Source organism: Schistocerca cancellata, chromosome 6 (assembly GCF_023864275.1).
Source record: "Schistocerca cancellata isolate TAMUIC-IGC-003103 chromosome 6, iqSchCanc2.1, whole genome shotgun sequence".
In the NCBI taxonomy this organism is placed as follows: domain Eukaryota; kingdom Metazoa; phylum Arthropoda; class Insecta; order Orthoptera; family Acrididae; genus Schistocerca; species Schistocerca cancellata.
In genome coordinates, this window is record NC_064631.1 from 146,471,389 (window position 1) to 146,493,192 (window position 21,804).

General features: G+C 44.4%; 1 protein-coding gene across 1 annotated transcript in view; it reads right to left on the minus strand.

The window, feature by feature from the left end:
- Positions 1-21,804, minus strand: part of LOC126191508 (cytochrome P450 6k1-like) — a 121,791-nt gene that overhangs the window by 92,542 nt on the left and 7,445 nt on the right. Inside the window, exon 2 of the mRNA XM_049932403.1 lies at positions 4,960-5,189. Coding sequence (XP_049788360.1) covers positions 4,960-5,179 — 220 coding nt within the window. The 5' untranslated portion in view covers positions 5,180-5,189. The remainder of the gene's footprint in view (positions 1-4,959; positions 5,190-21,804) is intronic.

The window sequence follows — 21,804 nt, forward strand, 5'->3', positions numbered from 1 at the left end:
AACACCCAAAAAGCAGGTGAATTTGATGGGTACATGTATATGTTATTCAGGTGATAAAATTTAGGAACATAACTGAATCCTTCATGTTATGTTCGCTAAAAGATGAAAAACAGATATCATCGAAAAGTGACGATGCAGGGAAGTCATCAGCTTGTGGCCTTTCGCTTTCACTGTCGCCTCGCCCGTGTCCTCCTCACATTCGTCATCTTTACCGGAGAATAAGACCGATTTCTGCCGCAGCCTCAGTCCCATATACCAGATCGTGATTTCTACTCCTTCACCATCTTTACGAACTGAAAGTAATAGCAATAAAAAAAAAACCTAAAATGGGTTATTTCAGAAACCGGTTATTTTGAGCGGTTGTACTGGTCAGGTTAACTGGGGACGATAAGATCCAGAATAACCGAAAACCAGTTGCTTTAGCGATAACGGCCACTCCTATCGGTACCGAATACACTGTAGAACACGCCACTGAAATCATCCAGAAGACTGGTGACGCCTCCTGTCAAATCCGACAGACGTCAGATCACATGCTGGAAAAAGAAATTCCGTTCAGCTATCAGGGACCGACGGCTCTGCATAGACTCCACTTCGATCCATCTGGAGAAAACTCGGCAGCATTTCCAATAGCTAAGCAAAAGATCGGGGCACTATCATAGCGAGCCGAACAGCTGCCACAGTAATTCTGAAATCCGTTAATAATTTCATACTATCATTGGCACCGAGCAAGGTGGCGCAGTGGTTAGCACACTGGATTCGCATTCAAACCCGCGTCCGGCCATCCTGATTTTGAGTTTCTGTGATTTCCCTAAATCGCTTCAGGCAAATGCCGGAATGGTTGCTACGAACGGGCACGGCTGATTTCCTTCCTCATCCTTCCGTCATCCGATGGGACGGATGACCTCGCTGATTGGTCCATCCCCCAAATCAATCAACCAACCAACCATCATTGGCGATAAGTGAATCAATGAGGTTAATTATTGGAAAAAGTAATGCACCTACTGGCGCTGTCATCACTACCCCTGAAACTTCAGCCAAGTTGACGGCGAAATACTTCCGCCAAACAGTACCCAATGGCAAGCTTGTGCGCGCGTTCCAACGGAGACAGAAATTAGCCGATAGGTCTGGTTGGATCTAAACTCATGCGAGTCTGAAGAGTAGAATCGCTCGTTTAGTAAACGGGAATTACAGAATACAGTATCCTTGGTCTGCAAGACTGCAGTGGGGTCAGGTAACTGTAGTCTGAAACATTGCGGCATCTAGATCTCATGTCTACCTCATCAGGTAGGGACGAGGCACGCATGTGGTTTCCATCATCCTATTGGGTAAATACCGGACTGGTACCCTCGTCCCGCGTCAGATATACTGTATGCCAAGACTGAACACAACGTTATCATGTTTGCACGCAAGATCTACACTAGCGGCAGACATGTGTTCAAAAATGTGTGTGAATTCCTAAGGTACCAAACTGCTGAATCATCGGTCTCTAGGCTTACACACTAATTAATCTAACTAGAACCAACCTAACTTAACCTATGCTAACAACAACAACACACACACACACACACACACACACACATCCATGCCCGAGGGAGGACTCGTTCCTCCGACCGGGGTAACCGCGCGAACCGTGGATAGGCGCCCTAGACCGCATGGCTACCCCGCGCGGCTTCCTAATTTAAGTCACACGAACACAATGACTTCTAAAAATATGGCGGATAATGGTACAGTGTGGCACCGCAGGGAGCGCTAAATAACGTGCCACAGCATCTCTATGTAAACTCTGTCTCTTTGATCGTAACGGTCCAGTTACGTAAGTTTTTTTTTATTTCCACACTAAAATAGTAATTTTCAATGTAACAGTTAGGATAATAAATATCACTGTTGCTGATTGACGAAAGAAGACGACAAGTGGGAAAAGATCAACAATTCTGAAAAAATATTTGTTCCAGGTACACTGCAAAGAACGTCCGAGCCGCCACCCAGATTCGCGCTCCATGCAGGACACAGAATGTGGATGCTGTGTAGGCGCCGAACAATGGTTCAAATGGCTCTGAGCACTATGGCACTTAATATCTGAGGTCATCAGTCCCCTATAACTTAGAACTGCTTAAACCTACTTGACCTAAGGACATCACACACATCCATGCCCGAGGCAGAATTCGAACCTGGGACCGCAGCAGCCGCGTGGTTCCGGACTGAAGCGCCTAGAGCCGCGCGGCCACAACGACTGGAGCCGAACAATGAAGAAGCAAGACATGTATGGCGTTCTAATATAGTCAGTCTTTGTATTGTATTCATTCTGGACTGACGTGTTTACGATTGCGCCAGGCCAGCACTACTACGTTTATCAGCATTACTCAAGCTGGTAGGAAAGTTAGTTTTACGAGGCGCAAATAGTTCAGTGATCAATGGTTTTATTTTACTGGGTGAACTGATAATCAAATATTATCATTTTATTTTCAGCAATTTTGTGTAGAGTGCAGTTTTCAAATCGCTGCGAGAAGCTGCGACAATTATTTGGTCCTTGGTGTTCAGTTGTTCTGCTAGCGGCGTCCTTAGCGGCGGAACATTTATTAATGCAGTCAGATGCTAAATCTAGGGCCGTAGTTGTAATTTTTGTACTGGTAACTTAAATTTTCCACGGAATTTTTATTTAGACTCTCATTGCTGTGGTTAATCCGACACAAACTGTGTTATTACTGAAATTTAACGCCCGTGATTGGAAACAATCGTAAACTGTGTTGGCACTTGTCCCGATTTTGTATGGATCGTACCAATTTTTCTATAATTGTTCCGTGTCCCTACATCAGTATTACGGGGCACCCTTAAGACCCTACTTTTTAAATTTACTTTTTCTTACATCATACTGCATGATTTTAGATTTCATATTCTTAAGTTTATCATCTTATTTGTGTTAGCCACAGTCAAAATGTGTTAAATACAATCGACTTTAGGTAATTGTTTCGCTGCCTCGTTTTCATACTCATGCGAGCAACGCACAAGTAGAACGAGTGTTGGCCCTGATGAAAGACTTGTGGATAGGTGAGTGAAACAAACGTAAGGTGAAATCTGTGGGAAAAGGAACTTCTTGTTAAAACACACTACTATATGAGATGCACAGAATTTTATCAGCATGTTCTACATGAGTAGAAACTTGAAAAGGACCCCACACCACGCAACAAGTAAGCCTGTAAGTTCCGGCACCATGCACACTGATTTTCGCCACTGTCTAAGGGAAACGTTATTAGCCTTTAAATATTTTTTTTATTTTCATGTGTTACTTTGATGTGAGGATAAAAAACTGACGAACGTTAGTGAGAACTGCTCATTTAATATATTGTGTGCTATCTTTTGTCTGAAGTGCGCCTACTTCTGACTTGCCAAAGGTGGCAACTCCAATCAAAAAATATTTAAATAAATTAATGGTGTCGTTACAACATTACGACAATGGCATAAAGTTCGGACAAATGCTTGAGGAGTGGAATAAATAAAGAACTAAAACGTAAATTGCACATTTACAGAAAATACACTCCTGGAAATAGAAAAAAGAACACATTGACACCGGTGTGTCAGACCCACCATACTTGCTCCGGACACTGCGAGAGGGCTGTACAAGCAATGATTACATGCACGGCACAGCGGACACACCAGGAACCGCGGTGTTGGCCGTCGAATGGCGCTAGCTGCGCAGCATTTGTGCACCGCCGCCGTCAGTGTCAGCCAGTTTGCCGTGGCATACGGAGCTCCATCGCAGTACATCGATGTTGTCGCCAGTGGTCGGCGGAAGGTGCACGTGCCCGTCGACCTGGGACCGGACCGCAGCGACGCACGGATGCACGCCAAGACCGTAGGATCCTACGCAGTGCCGTAGGGGACCGCACCGCCACTTCCCAGCAAATTAGGGACACTGTTGCTCCTGGGGTATCGGCGAGGACCATTCGCAACCGTCTCCATGAAGCTGGGCTACGGTCCCGCACACCGTTAGGCCGTCTTCCGCTCACGCCCCAACATCGTGCAGCCCGCCTCCAGTGGTGTCGCGACAGGCGTGAATGGAGGGACGAATGGAGACGTGTCGTCTTCAGCGATGAGAGTCGCTTCTGTCTTGGTGCCAATGATGGTCGTATGCGTGTTTGGCGCCGTGCAGGTGAGCGCCACAATCAGGACTGCATACGACCGAGGCACACAGGGCCAACACCCGGCATCATGGTGTGGGGAGCGATCTCCTACACTGGCCGTACACCACTGGTGATCGTCGAGGGGACACTGAATAGTGCACGGTACATCCAAACCGTCATCGAACCCATCGTTCTACCATTCCTAGACCGGCAAGGGAACTTGCTGTTCCAACAGGACAATGCACGTCCGCATGTATCCCGTGCCACCCAACGTGCTCTAGAAGGTGTAAGTCAACTATCCTGGCCAGCAAGATCTCCGGACCTGTCCCCCATTGAGCATGTTTGGGACTGGATGAAGCGTCGTCTCACGCGGTCTGCACGTCCAGCACGAACGCTGGTCCAACTGAGGCGCCAGGTGGAAATGGCATGGCAAGCCGTTCCACAGGACTACATCCAGCATCTCTACGATCGTCTCCATGGGAGAATAGCAGCCTGCATTGTTGCGAAAGGTGGATATACACTGTCCTAGTGCCGACATTGTGCATGCTCTGTTGCCTGTGTCTATGTGCCTGTGGTTCTGTCAGTGTGATCATGTGATGTATCTGACCCCAGGAATGTGTCAATAAAGTTTCCCCTTCCTGGGACAATGAATTCACGGTGTTCTTATTTCAATTTCCAGGAGTGTAAATGTATCGCATACAAAACATTATCTTTTTACGTCCCGTAAAATTCAAAACTTCAGATCATCAGTTAGTGACATGCATGTTTACAAACAATAATTTTAGGTAACTTAATAAAGTAAGCATGAACGAACACTTGCACGGTACATCTTCGATCTTACCTTTAAACTGCCGATAAGCGTCGCTGATGATCAGTGGCAGTGGCCGCTTGCCCACAAAACTTTCGTAAACATTTCCAAACGGAAACTGTGGGTCCAGGTAAGGCACGCCCTTCTTCTGCCAGTACTTGTACCTGTGGGAGAACCACATGTACACCGCCACTGTCACCAGTGACAGGGCTACCAACAGCTCCGTGAGCCACGACTCCAGAAACAAGGCCATGGTTGTGACTCTGAAACATAATTAGGAAACCGTTATTCCGAGCAACACTGCACAGCACAGCACACCTCTTTCAGAAAACATTTCAACATATTGTCTGTGGTGTCACCGCCAGACACCACACTTGTTAGGTGGTAGCCTTTAAATCGGCCGCGGTCCGTTTGTATACGTCGGACCCGCGTGTCGCCACTATCAGTGATTGCAGACCGAGCGCCGCCACACGGCAGGTCGACAGAGACTTCCTAGCACTCGCCCCAGTTGTACAACCGACTTTGCTAGCGATGGTTCACTGACGAAATACGCTCTCATTTGCCGAGACGATAGTTAGCATAGCCTTCAGCTACGTCATTTGCTACGACCTAGCAAGGCGCCATTACCAGTTACTATTGATACTGTGAATAATGTACCGTCAAGAGCGACGTTCACCATTAATGGATTAAAGTTACGTATTCCACCAGCTACGTCCGTTTTTTTCTAAATTCTAATTTCCTTGTCCTGTTCCAGACCTCACGTCAGCCTGCGTGAGCTAAAACGCGTGCCTTTCGGCTTCCTCTAGTAACACGGTGTTGGCTCTCCTGCCAACCACAACATTGTCTTTTCCTCTGATTCCGTTTTCTGTCCCTCTACGTCAAAATGTAACATGCAAATGTGTATTCAGATTTTAATCTTTCTACGCTATTATTCAGAAAGTTTAGGGTTCTGTGTTACCGTTATTATTCATCCCAAATGTATAAATCGATTTTTCAGTAAGGCCACACAAAATATATCCTAAACGGGTAACTATAAGAGGCAGTCAAATGAAAACGAGACAGATAGAAAATAAGTAAATAAACTGTTTAGTAGTTCGAAAGTAATCGCTATAACTATTAATCCATTGACAACACAGTCAATGCCTTCATGGCCAAATGTTTTCGGTTGCCTACAGAACCAAGACTGTACTCAGGAGAGAGATCGGGACTGCACTCCCTGCGAAACTTCTGCAGCGTAATCGAAACAACCTTGGCAACACGTGGGCCTGCCCACAGCCCCAATCTCTCACCACGTGATTGCCATATTTTTGGAGTCTTGAAGAAAGGCATTCGTGACCCGTCGATTTGCTTCGGCAGAAGAGGTGCACCCTTGAATACAATCATTCTTTCGTAGTGTAATCTCCCCCACCTTTCTAATTCTAGCTATTGCCCACAATAAGCAAAGTCTTTTCTGAAGATTGGAGACGAGTAAGATAACAATAAACTCTCCAGTTTACTTATCTTTCCTTGTACAGTTGGTCCCAGTTCTTCTTGTCTAGCGGTCTGATTCTTGAAGCTGAACTTCTCACACTTTAGGTCCTCATAGTTGAATTGATCTAAATAATTTTGAAGACTGTTGTTGCAGAATTTTTGTTTTTACGTTAGTACATTTTGTCACATTTTACTATATTATACGTCTTTTGAATTTTCACATTAACAAAGCAAAATTACATTTTGCGTCCAAAATACAGAAACAATACATCCGATCACATCAGAGGCATGCTTACTACTACTTCACTCTGCGGTAATAACAATATTCCAAGAGTTTACAATGTCTCTTGACTAATGAATTTCTATTAATTTCGATTATTATTTCATAAATGAATCCAGAAATAAATATAGTAGACAGTACTAGATTGCGTAATGAATAATAGAAATTTTAATAATTCGTAATTTCAAATGTTTCTAAAAAAACAATTTTAGCTCTACTTCAGGGCTAAGCACTTATCGATTGTAACATCGAAAATAAAGTAATTCCTTTTCATAAATTTTAGCTTGAAATATAACAAGTTGTGTATAAAATTATATGAAAGTTTTCAGAAAAGCAGTTGAGATAATACTGACCTGTCCAAAATCCAAAAATACACTCCTGGAAATTGAAATAAGAACACCGTGAATTCATTGTCCCAGGAAGGGGAAACTTTATTGACACATTCCTGGGGTCAGATACATCACATGATCACACTGACAGAACCACAGGCACATAGACACAGGCAACAGAGCATGCACAATGTCGGCACTAGTACAGTGTATATCCACCTTTCGCAGCAATGCAGGCTGCTATTCTCCCATGGAGACGATCGTAGAGATGCTGGATGTAATCCTGTGGAACGGCTTGCCATGCCATTTCCACCTGGCGCCTCAGTTGGACCAGCGTTCGTGCTGGACGTGCAGACCGCGTGAGACGACGCTTCATCCAGTCCCAAACATGCTCAATGGGGGACAGATCCGGAGATCTTGCTGTCCAGGGTAGTTGACTTACACCTTCTAGAGCACGTTGGGTGGCACGGGATACATGCGGACGTGCATTGTCCTGTTGGAACAGCAAGTTCCCTTGCCGATCTAGGAATGGTAGAACGATGGGTTCGATGACGGTTTGGTTGTACCGTGCACTATTCAATGTCCCCTCGACGATCACCAGTGGTGTACGGCCAGTGTAGGAGATCGCTCCCCACACCATGATGCCGGGTGTTGGCCCTGTGTGCCTCGGTCGTATGCAGTCCTGATTGTGGCGCTCACCTGCACGGCGCCAAACACGCATACGACCATCATTGGCACCAAGGCAGAAGCGACTCTCATCGCTGAAGACGACACGTCTCCATTCGTCCCTCCATTCACGCCTGTCGCGACACCACTGGAGGCGGGCTGCACGATGTTGGGGCGTGAGCGGAAGACGGCCTAACGGTGTACGGGACCGTAGCCCAGCTTCATGGAGACGGTTGCGAATGGTCCTCGCCGATACCCCAGGAGCAACAGTGTCCCTAATTTGCTGGGAAGTGGCGGTGCGGTCCCCTACGGCACTGCGTAGGATCCTACGGTCTTGGCGTGCATCCGTGCGTCGCTGCGGTCCGGTCCCAGGTCGACGGGCACGTGCACCTTCCGCCGACCACTGGCGACAACATCGATGTACTGTGGAGACCTCACGCCCCACGTGTTGAGCAATTCGGCGGTACGTCCACCCAGCCTCCCGTATGCCCACTATACGCCCTCGCTCAAAATCCGTCAACTGCACATACGGTTCACGTCCACGCTGTCGCGGCATGCTACCAGTGTTAAAGACTGCGATGGAGCTCCGTATGCCACGGCAAACTGGCTGACACTGACGGCGGCGGTGCACAAATGCTGCGCAGCTAGCGCCATTCGACGGCCAACACCGCGGTTCCTGGTGTGTCCGCTGTGCCGTGCGTGTGATCATTGCTTGTACAGCCCTCTCGCAGTGTCCGGAGCAAGTATGGTGGGTCTGACACACCGGTGTCAATGTGTTCTTTTTTCCATTTCCAGGAGTGTATTACTGGTATCGACAACTACTGTTGAGGAAAAGTAATGCTAGAGGAGGATGTCCCGTTACAGTTGGCAACCGTAAACATTTGTCCATGAGGGCACTGACTATGTCATAGTAGGATAAATGTATTAACAGCTATGGTGATTAGTTTCGAAATAATAAACTGTTTACCTATTTCTCAATTGACGGCCCCTTATATATCGAACCGTAATTTTCGCAAAGTTATTGCGAAGAATGTGGAGAACTTTCTAACAAACACAAGAAATCTTTAACGCTTATAGCTGCTCAATTATGAGGACGATATTTTTAATGAAACTGTAGCGAATGCAACAAAAAGTCATGGCCAAACTTTCAGCAAACAGTCCTCAAACATAGAGGAATAAAATGTGTTATATGGGTATGGTTCCGTAAATGCTTTGTTTCTATGTTCGAGCTCATTTCTTACTTCTCTGCCGGCCGATGTGGCCGAGAGATTCTAGGCGCTTCAGTCTGGAACCGCGCGACCGCTACGGTCGCAGGTTCGAATCCTGCCTCGGGCATGGATGTGTGTGATGTCCTTAGGTTAGTTAGGTTTAAGTAGTTCTAAGTTCTAGGGGACTGATGACCTCAGATGTTAAGTCCCATAGTGCTCAGAGCCATTTGAACCATTTTTGAACCTACTTCTCTTCACCATCACATTAATCATGGGAAACATACATAAACAGAACGTACCACTGTCATATGACCCGTTTTCTTACATGTACCGTTCAAAATACCCGCATGGTTATGTTTGCTTGGAATGTACAGTAAGTTGTAATTCTGAGGTTCACTACCAGTGTTCGTTGTTCCAATTACATGACGATAACATTGACATGTTGTAAGGTTTTCATATGTTTTCTGCCACTGCAATGATTTCAGCTTTACTTTACTGGGACAAAGATGTATAAGCTCCCTGCACGAGTAGTGGATAAGATCCTTGACTACCTGTTTAATGTAATCTGTGGCGCTCTTGGTCGCAAGTTAGTTGGGCAGCACTAGGGCGTTCTTACTAGAGGCGTAGTAGCGTGCACTTGAGTTTAAGAGAAAGATCTCTGATATTTGTGAATCTGGGAGAAATTATCTGGAATACTTTATTACAGAGGTGAAAACTTGTTTGTAAAGATATTTTCTCAACTGTATGGCTGGAGAAGATTTTTGGAGGAATATTTCAAGGTAAACAGTACACGCATAACGATGAAATGTTTGTTTCTCAGAACTATTAATTGAAGGAAATCTTTCTCCTTTACATAACTAATGATATTCATGATTAATGTTAATTTGATCTCTTTGTTTTCATTACTTCACAAGTAACATAATTGGTCTCAATATCTGTATTTTTTGTAATGAGTGAATTTCGTAACTGTTACGGTCTTCTTAAATTGTACAGTTTTTTTTTTCACGATAATCAGAGTTTTATTATTCAAAAACGCTTTAAGGTAATACCCTCCTCCATCATTCTTAATAAAATTTTAAACATTTTGTAGTGTGTAGATTGCACCTTACGCCACTCGCAGCCACAAACTGTTTCTGATAACTAAAAAAAAGGATTTAGTAGTGGATTATTAATTTTCTTTAGCTGCTGAATTTGCTGATTTCAATTTGCTTTCGAGAACGTCAGTACACCAGACACAAAACAGCATGCTGCGCAAGGGTAAGTTACTTTTCTTTCAGGATAGATCTCACTTTACATTCTTGTGAACAAACAGTGCATAGTCAGGATTTTCATGTATTGTGCTAACTAAGAAGATTAATTTACACTGAACAGTGAAGGTAATCTTACACAGGTATTTTCTTCCGAATTGAGCAGCATTTCGTTTTATGGACGACGTTAAACATTGTACTTCATGTTACGTAACATTCATAACGTACTTCAGTGCTGTGTTTCAGTTAAATAGTTTTCACTGAGTACACAATTAGTTTCTTATTGTAATTTGATTAGATTCATTTCCATTATTTCAAACTCAGCATTTCACTAAGATTAAAGTTTTGTTTCACGACACTGTTCACAATCGCAGTACAAGGCCAACCAGTCACTATTGTTCAGCCGTTGAATACGATGTTTTAAGGACACGTTAAACGAGGAGAAAAGTCTGAAAATATTTAGTATTTCATATACAAATAAATTGAATAGAAGCTTACAAAGCAATTCACTTCATTGCTTGTGTTGGCATGTGACTAATTTCATTGCTCTACTAGCTCGTAGCATCAAGTGAGTAGTGTTTATCGTGGACCTGATTTCCGGTACAGTGCAGGCGTAGTATTTTCAAATACAGAGTAGGCAGATGCCCATTTGTTGTACGGATTAGCAGAACGACAGATTTACAGAAAGACAGTGCCCCGAGAGGAGGCTGTTTGAAGCAGTTGATCAATGTGTTAGGGAGCCTATTAGTCATGACTGGGGAAGGTCTTGAAGGACGACACCTCAGCTAGAGGAGGGACTTCTTCGTGCAGTTGACGACAATCTTAGTGTCAGCGTACGACAATTAGTTACAGAAGTAATACTGAGCACTTGACTGTCTGGAGAGTGCTACACGAGAACCTGTTGTATCCTTCCACGAACAGCTTGTGCAGGCCCCATCAGCAGCTGATTTTCCTGCAAGAGTACACTTCCGCGAATGTTTCATTCATCTGTCGGTCAACACTCACTTCAGTGCAAATATGTTGTTCAAGGATGATGTTTCGTTTGAAGGTGCATGATTAATGTGTCTAAGTGTTATAGAAACTAAGCTCTACCGTATAACATCCACTATATACATTGTCACGTAGAAGCAGGGTTTCTTGAGAGACAGTCGGCATCTTGGTGTTTTCTTCCACACTTTGTTGGTTGACCGGTCTTAAGAATCCAACAGGACGACTCGCCAGGTGGGCAGTTAGTCTTCAAGAGTATGACATTACCATAGTGTATGAACGTGGAAGAAAACACCAAGATGCCGACTGTCTCTCAAGAAACCCTGTGCAAGACCATCAACACATTGATGAAGATAGTGACTGTCTCGCAGCACTCCAGGATCTCTCTGCTGAGCAGAGGAAGGACGCCAGGATATCTCAAATTATGCTTGCCTTAAATCGGTCAGAGGATGTGAAAGGACAATTTAAGGTAGTGAATGGATTACACTGCAAGAAAAACTGTGATCCAGTAGGAAAGAGATCTTCTACTGAAATTCCATGACACACCTGAGGCCGGACATTTAGAATATTGGACGACCCACCATGCAACAGTCCAGTATTATAATCGCTACACTACTGCGACTCTGCTATTCAGCTTCTTCTGCGATATATATATATATATATATATATATATATATATATATATATATATATATATATATATGTGTGTGTGTGTGTGTGTGTGTGTGTGTGTTTGTATGGACCCTGTCGGATCACGAATTACATTTATTTGCCTTTCTGCTAGCCCATATAGCTTTCATTATTTCGCTATGTGCTTTCTTCCTTTCTTCTGACCTTCCCTGATCTTTTAAGGAATTCATTCTCTGGCTTTACTACCCATCTATTTATCTTCTGACGGTAAAGTTTCCTGTCTACTATGTCCGATGTTCCTATCTGTGACTTTCCCACCTCATATTTGACTTCTTCTATCCATAGAATGTTCTTCAGTTTTGCAGTGTATGTCAAAATCTTGTGAGTTAACCTTGAAGGTGGGAGTCTATGAATTTGTCCATAGAATTTCACCCTTCGTCTCCTGATATCTGAGGCAAGGTTGGACAGTTCTTCCGTTGCTTTGCGCGATTTGAGTCTATACCCCTCTTCTGTTTTATCTGGTCCCAGCATTTTCCACATGATCATGATGTTCTCCAGATCGCCTTTTCTATTAAGTACCAAGGTTTCGCTCGCGTACAGCAATTCAGGTTTAATCACTGTATTATAATGTTTGATCTTTGTATGAATGGACATACATTTCTTATTGTAGATTTCACGCGTTCTCCCATTTGCTCGGTTGAGCTTTTGTAACCGAACGTTCTATGCTTCCCTTTTCCAACGCTGTTGGTTCTATGATCTCACCGAGATATTTGAAGTGTGGAACTCGTTTGATCTGCCCGTATTTGTGTTCAGTTCCTGAATGTCGAGTTTAGTGCAAATGAACTTGGTCTTATCGAATGAAATTTGTAGTCCAGTTTCCTCAGCGCATTCCTTGAGGACTTCAGTCTGTTATATCGCTGTATTTTCGCAGGCCACTAGTATCGCGAGGTCGTCTGCGAAAGCTAAACAACTGACCCTGATGTCATCATTCTTTCGTCCGAGTTGAATAGGTTTCCAGTGGTCCTGGGTCCTCGATTCTTTCTCCCATTCTCGGATGCCTTTATCCAGAACAAGGTTGAAGAGCAGTGGTGACAACCCATCGCCTTGTCGCACACCGGTCTTTATCTCAAAGGGCTCTGACAATTCGCCCATGAATTTCACTTTTGACTTCGTGCCCGTGAGTGTTTCCTTGATGGGTCCTAATGTCTTTCGATCAAGTCCTTGTTCTTCTAAGATGTTAAAGAGGGACCGACGATCGACCGAATCATATGCCTTATTGAAGTCAACGAACATACAGATGATCGGAGAGCTTCGGGTTGCTCTACGCTTCAGCTGTTGTTGTTGTTGTTGTGGTATTCAGTCCTGAGACTGGTTTGATGCAGCTCTCCATGCTATCCTACCCTGTGCAAGCTTCTTCATCTCCCAGTACTTACTGCAACCCACGTCCTTCTGAATCTGCTTAGTGTATTCATCTCTTGGTCTCCCTCTACGATTTTTACCCTCCACACTGCCCTCCAATGCTAAATTTGTGATCCCTTGATGCCTCATAACATGTCCTACTAACCGGTCCCTTCTTTTTCTCAAGTTCTGCCACATACTCCTCTTCTCCCCAATTCTATTCAATACTTCATCATTAGTTATGTGATCTACCTATCTAATCTTCAGCATTCTTCTGTAGCACCACATTTCGAAAGCTTCTATTCTCTTCTTGTCCAAACTATTTATCGTCCATGTTTCACTTCCATACACGGCTAAACTCCACACAAATACTTTCATAAAAGGCTTCCTGACACTTAAATCTACACTCGAGGTTAACAAATTTCTCTTCTTTAGAAACGCTTTCATTGCCATTGCCAGTCTACATTTTATATCCTCTCTACTTCGGCCATCATCAGTTATTTTGCTCCCCAAATAGCAAAACACATTTACTACTTTAAGTGTCTCATTTCCTAATGTAATTCCCTCAGCATCACCCGACTTAATTCGACTACATTCCGTTATCCTCGTTTTGCTTTTGTTGATGTTCATCTTATATCCTGCTTTCAAAACACTGTTCATTCCGTTCAACTGCTCTTCCAAGTCCTTTGCTGTCTCTGATAGAATTACAATGTCATCGGCAAACCTCAGAGCTTTTATTTCTCCTCCATGGATTTTAATACCTACTCCGACTTCTTCTTCTGTTTCCTTTACTGCTTGCTCAATATACAGATTGAATAACATCGGGGAGAGGCTACAACCCTGTCTCACTCCCTTCCCAACCACTGCTTCCCTTTCATGCCCGTCCACTCTTATAACTGCCATCTGGTTTCTGTACAAATTGTAAATAGCCTTTCGCTCCCTGTATTTTACCCCTGCCACCTTCAGAATTTGAAAGAGTATTCCAGTCAACGTTGTCAAAAGCTTTCTCTAAGTCTACAAATGCTAGAAACGTAGGTTTGCCTTTCCTTAATCTTTCTCCTAAGATAAGTCGTAAGGTCAGTCTGCCTCACGTGTTCCAAACTGATCTTCCCCGAGGTCAGCTTCTACTAGTTTTTCCATTCGTCTGTACAGAATTCGCGTTAGTATTTTGCAGCTGTGACTTATTAAACTGATAGTTCGGTAATTTTCACATGTCAACACCTGCTTTCTTTTGGATTGGAATTATTATATTCTTCTTGAAGACTGAGGGTATTTCGCCTGTCTCATATATCTTGCTCACCAGATGGTAGAGTTTTGTCAGGACTGGCTCTCCCAAGGCCATCAGCAGTTCTAGTGGGATGTTGTCTACTCCCGGGTCCTTGTTTCGACTCAGGTCTTTCAGTGCTCTGTCAAACTCTTTCTGCAGTATCGTATCTCCCATTTCATCTTCATCTACATCGTCTTCCATTTCCATAATATTGTCCTCAAGTACATTGCCCTTGTATAGACCCTCGATATACTCCTTCCACCTTTCTGCTTTCCCATCTTTGCTTAGAACTGGGTTTCTATCTGAGCTCTTGATATTCATAAAAGTGGTTCTCTTTTCTCCAAAGGTCTCTTTAATTTTCCTGTAGGCAGTATATATCTTACCCCTAGTGAGATAAGCCTCTACATCCTTACATTTGTCCTCTAGCCATCCCTGCTTAGCCATTTTGCACTTCCTGTCGATCTCATTTTTGAGACGTTTGTGTTCCCTTTTGCCTGCTTCATTTACTGCATTTTTATATTTTCTCCTTTCATCAATTGAATTCAATATTTCTTCTGTTACCCAAGGATTTCTACTAGCCCTCGTCTTATTACCTACTTGGTCCTCTGCTGCCTTCACTACTTCATGCCTCAGAGCTACCCATTCTTCTTCTACTGTACTTTTTTCCCCCATTCCTGTCAATTGTTCCCTTATGCTCTCCCTGAAACTCTGTACAACCTCTGGTTCTTTCAGTTTATCCAGGTCCCATCTCCTTAAATTCTCACCATTTTGCAGTTTCTTCAGTTTTAATCTACAGTTCATAACCAATAGATTGTGGTCAGAGTCCACATCTGCCCCTGGAAATGTCTTAGAATTTAAAACCTGATTCCTACATCTCTGTCTTACCATTATATAATCTGATACCTTCTAGTATCTTCAGCATTCTTCCATGTATACAACCTTCTTTCATGATTCTTGAACCAAATGTTAGCTATGATTAAGTTATGCTCTGTGTAAAGCTCTACCAGGCGGCTTCCTCTTTCATTTCTTAGCCCCAATTCATATTCACCTACTATGTTTCCTTCTCTCCCTTTTCCTGCTCTTGAATTCCAGTCACCCATGATATCTATATCTAACTTTAACCTATCCATATCCCTTTTTAAATTTTCTAATCTACCTGCCCGGTTAAGGGATCTGACATTCCACGTTCCGATCCGTAGAACGCCAGTTTTCTTTTTCCTGATAACGACGTCCTCTTGAGTAGTCCCCGCCCGGAGATCCGAATGGGGAACTATTTTACCTCCGGAATATTTTTAAAGCTGCATGCCCTCGGGAAAAATTACGGCCGTAGTTTCCCCTTGCTTTCAGCCGTTCGCCGTACCAGCACAGCAAAGCTGTTTTGGTTAATGTTGCAAGGCCAGGTCAGTCAATTATCCAGACTGTTGCCCCTGCAACTACTGAAAAGGCTGCTGCCCCTCTTCAGGAACCACACGTTTGTCTGGCCTCTCAACAGATACCCCTCCGTTGTGATTGCACCTACGGTATGGCCATCTGTATCGCTGAGGCACGCAAGCCTCCCCACCAACGGCAAGGTCCATGGTTCGTGCTTGAGTAGCATCTTCAAATTGAAAATTTGTCCAACACAAGAACGCCACGGTCGGAAACCGGCTTGATAATCACCAATTTTGTTTTCAAGCTGTTCTTGTGTTCTTTGAAGAAGGCATGCGGACAGAATTTTGTAGGTGACTTCAAGGAGAGAAATCCCTCTGTAGTTCGTGACATATGTTCTGTCACCTTTTTTGTGTAACGGATGGATGAGTCCACATTTCCATTCTTCAGGTACCTTTTCCGTTTTCTAGATGTCTATAATGATTTCTGTGAGCTTCCCAAGTGTATTTTGGCCTACGTTCTTCAATAGATCTGCAACTATACCGTCTTCTCCAGATGCCCTGTTATTCTTGAGTCTGAAGATGTGTCTATGGATTTCTTCTTTGGCAGGTGGTGAGGACTCTGGGTTTACTTGTGCGGGAGTCTCTTTGGGCCATCTTGAGGTGGGCTCCTGGCAATTGAGTAGCTCTGAGAAATATTGAGCCAATTTTCTACAATCATCTCGATTGGTCAGCGCGAGTTTGCCGTCTGGTTTTCGGAAACATAAGTTCTGAGGGATGTATCATCGAATCCTCCCTGCGAACGTCCTATAAAAGTCTCCAGTACTGTGATCTCGGAAGTCTTTTTCTATCGAATCCAACTGGTCCTTCATGTGCCTCCTCTTTGTTTGTCTTATACTTTTTAAGGCTTCATGTACACAGGAGGTGCGACAATAAAGTAATGACACTGATGTGAAAAAAATGTTGCTAACCGTTTTAGTCAAGTTTAGTGTTGTCTCCTTCAAAGTAGTTCCCATCGGATTGCACACACTTTTTTCAGCGCTTCTTCCATTGATGGTAACATTTCTGGAACTCATCTTCAGTAATATCCTCCAAGACCCTCGTCACAGCTTTTTGGACATCTTGTGTTGTTTGAAAATGGTGTCCCTTGACCGCCGTTTGGACTCTTGGAAATAGAAAAAAGTCTCACAGAGCGATAAGTGGTGAATAAGGTGGCTGTGGTAGTACTGACATTTGTTTTGAGGTTAAAAATTGCTGTACTGACAGAGCAGTATGGGATGGCGTATTATCGTGATGCAGAATCCTATTATCAGCAATGTTGGCACAGATACGAAGAACTCCTTCACGAAGTCTTTCTAAAACTTCTTTGTAGTAATATTGGTTAATTTTTTGTCCAGGAGGCACCCACTGTTTATGAACATTTCCTTTGGAATCAAAAAAAGCATACAAACATGCATTTCACTTTTGACTTTGAGATGCGAGATTTTTTGAACTGAAAAAACCAACTTTCATCACCAGTGATAACACGGCTCAACAATTCTGGATTGATTTCCGTTTGCTCTAACAGATCGGCTGCCACATTTTTCCGTGTTTCTCGCTGTTGTGGAGTGAGATTTTTGGGGACCATATTTGCACAAATCTTTCTCATACTAAGATCTTCAGTTATTATTAGACGAACGATTTCTCGATTGAAGTTCAATTTTTCTGCAATCATTTTCACGGATAATCTTCGATCTGATCATATGAGTTCATGCACCCTGGCCAAGTTGACATCCGTCTGTGAGGTTGATGGACGTCCACTGTGGTCTTCATCGTCAACAATCGTTCTGCCTTCACTAAACATTTTATATGCCAACGAATTCATAACTAAATGACAGCAACGTAGCATGAACCTTTTTTGCTCATTGTCCCAATTGCATTACCAAGCAGGGTCCCTTCCTTTTCCGGAATGAAACCGAGTGTCGTTGAAATTCAAACGCCAGCATCATTCGATTTCACTGCTTTAATTTCAAAGTTCAGTTAAGGTATTCATAGCTGGCTACAATATTTAGATTACACAAGCACAAATTAAGAGTGCGAGTTTTGTTACCGTATTTTAGCTTACCTGTGACTGCAGCTCAGCTTGGTACGTACTAAATTTTACTATTGTTCATTGTTCAGAATCATTTAATTCAAGTTCAAAGTTAAATCTCTTATTTCTAAATTGCGTAGATTCAAGTAGCTTTTGAAATGATTGTTGATGTAGTCCAAGACTAACCGTATTTTACTGAATTTCGATGTGCTTCAGAAAGAAAGCTCACTATTAACTTCAGTCACTAAATTAACTTTCAATATTCCGGTTTTATTAATTCTTTTGCTAAATTAAGTCGGAGTGCAGCGAAATTTATTACTTCTGACAAACTTTCAGTTTTCACACTACACGTGTCAACCTTCAGTTGTCACGCTTCTAGTGCTAATTATATGTGTAATAACCTTTCTTTTTCGTTTACTATAGTAATTGTCCTTAGGACTGGCGACCGTAATTTCTCCCAAATCTCAAATATCTAATTACCGCTAGTTAATTGTTAACGTAACGGCCGCACATTTACTTTCTTTATTAACTTTACTCCTTTTCAAAATTAATTTCCACCAGTTTCATTTGCATTTTTACTTTCATTTAGATGTAACCCTTTCCTCCCTCTTTACCGACAAATTAACTTCGGTGACGATTGCTTTTCCCAAATTTCCATTAGGTACACGCGGTTTAATTTTTCACTGTCATTAAGGTCGATAAGTGAGGGGGAGGTTACAAACTGAACTTCGAAGACGTGTCTGGAGATCCCCCTTAGGCATGCGGTATAATATTAACCTAACATCGCAGTCTTTAACACTGGTAGCATGCCGCAACAGAGTGGACGTGAACCGTATGTGCAGTTGATGGACTTTGAGCGAGGGCGTATAGTGGGCATGCGGGAGGCCGGGTGGACGTACCGCCGAATTGCTCAACACGTGGGGCGTGAGGTCTCCACAGTACATCGATGTTGTCGCCAGTGGTCGGCGGAAGGTGCACGTGCCCGTCGACCTGGGACCGGACCGCAGCGACGCACGGATGCACGCCAAGACCGTAGGATCCTACGCAGTGCCGTAGGGGACCGCACCGCCACTTCCCAGCAAATTAGGGACACTGTTGCTCCTGGGGTATCGCCGAGGACCATTCGCAACCGTCTCCATGAAGCTGGGCTACGGTCCCGCAAACCGTTAGGCCGTCTTCCGCTCACGACCCAACATCGTGCAGCCCGCCTCCAGTGGTGTCGCGACAGGTGTGAATGGAGAGACGAATGGAGACGTGTCGTCTTCAGCGATGAGAGTCGCTTCTGCCTTGGTGCCAATGATGGTCGTATGCGTGTTTGGCGCCGTGCAGGTGAGCGCCACAATCAGGACTGCATACGACCGAGGCACACAGGGCCAACACCCGGCATCATGGTGTGGGGAGCGATCTCCTACACTGGCCGTACACCACTGGTGATCGTCAAGGGGACACTGAATAGTGCACGGTACATCCAAACCGTCATCGAACCCATCGTTCTACCATTCCTAGACCGGCAAGGGAACTTGCTGTTCCAACAGGACAATGCACGTCCGCATGTATCCCGTGGCACCCAACGTGCTCTAGAAGGTGTAAGTCAACTACCCTGGCCAGCAAGATCTCCGGATCTGTCCCCCATTGAGCATGTTTGGGACTGGATGAAGCGTCGTCTCACGCGGTCTGCACGTCCAGCACGAACGCTGGTCCAACTGAGGCGCCAGGTGGAAATGGCATGGCAAGCCGTTCCACAGGACTACATCCAGCATCTCTACGATCGTCTCCATGGGAGAATAGCAGCCTGCATTGCTGCGAAAGGTGGATATACACTGTACTAGTGCCGACATTGTGCATGCTCTGTTGCCTGTGTCTATGTGCCTGTGGTTCTGTCAGTGTGATCGTGTGATGTATCTGACCCCAGGAATGTGTCAGTGAAGTTTCCCCTTCCTGGGACAATGAATTCACGGTGTTCTTATTTCAATTTCCAGGAGTGCAGTTGCCAAATAACTCCACCTGACCAAAAGTATCCGGAAACTTATTACCGGACATTAATGTGTGGTGCTTCCATCCTTCGCCTTTATGAAGACTTGAACTCTGCTGGATGCACTTTCAATGAGGTGCCAGAATGACTGTGGGGGAATGACAGCCCATTCTATATCTACATTTATACTCCGCAAGCCACTCATCGGTGTGTGGCGCAGGGCACTCTACGTGCCACTGTCATTACCTCCCTTTCCTGTTCCAGTCGCGTATGGTTCGCGGAAAGAACGACTGCCGGAAAGCCTCCGTGCGCGCTCGAATCTCTCTAATTTTACATTCGTGATCTCCTCGGGAGATATAAGTAGGGGAAGCAATATATTCGATACCTCATCAAGAAACGCACCCTCTCGAAACCTGGACAGCAAGCTACACCGCGATGCAGAGCGCCTCTCTTGCAGAGTCTGCCACTTGGTCGGCCAATGTGGCCGAGCGGTTCTAGGCGCTACAGTCTGGAACCGCGCGACCGCTACGTCGCAGGTTCGAATCCTGCCTCGGGCATGGCTGTGCGTGACGTCCTTGGGTTAGTTAGGTTTAAGTAGTTCTAGGGGACTGATGACCTCAGAAGTTAAGTCCCATAGTGCTCAGAGCCAGTCTGCCACTTGAGTTTGCTAAACATCCCCGTAACGCTATCACGCTTACCAAATAACCCTGTGACGAAACGCGCCGCTCTTCTTTGGATCTTCTCTATGTCCTCTGTCAACTCGACCTGGTACGGATCCCACACTGATGAGCAATACTCAAGTATAGGTCGAACGAGTGGTTTGTAAGCCACCTCCTTTCTTGATGGACGACATTTTCTAAGGACTCTCCCAATGAAACTCAACCTGGCACCCGACTTACCAACAATTAATTTTATATGATCATTCCACTTCAAATCGTTCCGTACGTATACTCCCAGATATTTTACAGAAGAAACTGCTACCAGTGTTTGTTCAGGTATCATATAATCATACAATAAAGGATCCTTCTTTTATGTATTCGCAATACATTATATTTGTCTATGTTAAGGGTCAGTTGCCACGCCCTGCACCAAGTGCCTATCCGCTGCAGATCTTGCTGCATTTCGCTGCAATTTTCTAATGCTGCAACTTCTCTGTATACTACAGCATCACCCACTAAAAGCCGCATGGAACTTCCGACACTATCTACTAGGTCATTTATACGAGTATATATTGTGAAAAGCAGTGGTCCCATAACACTCCCCCGTGACACGGCAGGGGTTACTTTAACGTCTGCAGACGTCTCTCCATTGATAACAACATGCTGTATTCTGTTTGCTAAAAACTCTTCAATCCAGCCACACAGCTGGTCTGATACTCCGTAGGCTCTTACTTTGTTTATCAGGCGATACTGCGGAAATGTATCGAACGTCTTCCGGAAGTCAAGGAAAACGGTATCTACCTGGGAGCCAGTATCTAATATTCTCTGGGTCTCATGAACAAATAAAGCGAGTTGGGTCTCACACGGTCGCTTTTTCCGCAATCCATGTTGATTCCGACAGAATAGATTCTGGGTTTCCAGAAATGGCATGATACGCGAGCATAAAACATGTTCTAAAATTTTACAACAGATCGATGTCGGAGATATAGGCCTATAGTTTTGCGCGTCTGCTCGACGACCCTTCTTGAAAACTGGAACTACCTGGGCTCTTTTCCAATCATTTTGAACCTTCCGTTCCTCTAGAAACTTGCGGTACACGGCTGTTAGAAGGGGGGCAAGTTCTTTCGCGTACTCTGTGTAGAATCGAATTGGTATCCCGTCAGAGCCAGTCCTCATCAAGAGCTGATAGAGATGTTGGAAGTAGGGATCTGGAGCGAAGTCGACGTTGTAACTCAGGGTGGCCAAGACTTCATGTCGTGGACCATGCCCAGGCCCAGTTCTAGAGAATTTCAGCCACGTTTCACAGCTCCCACAACGCCACGCCGCG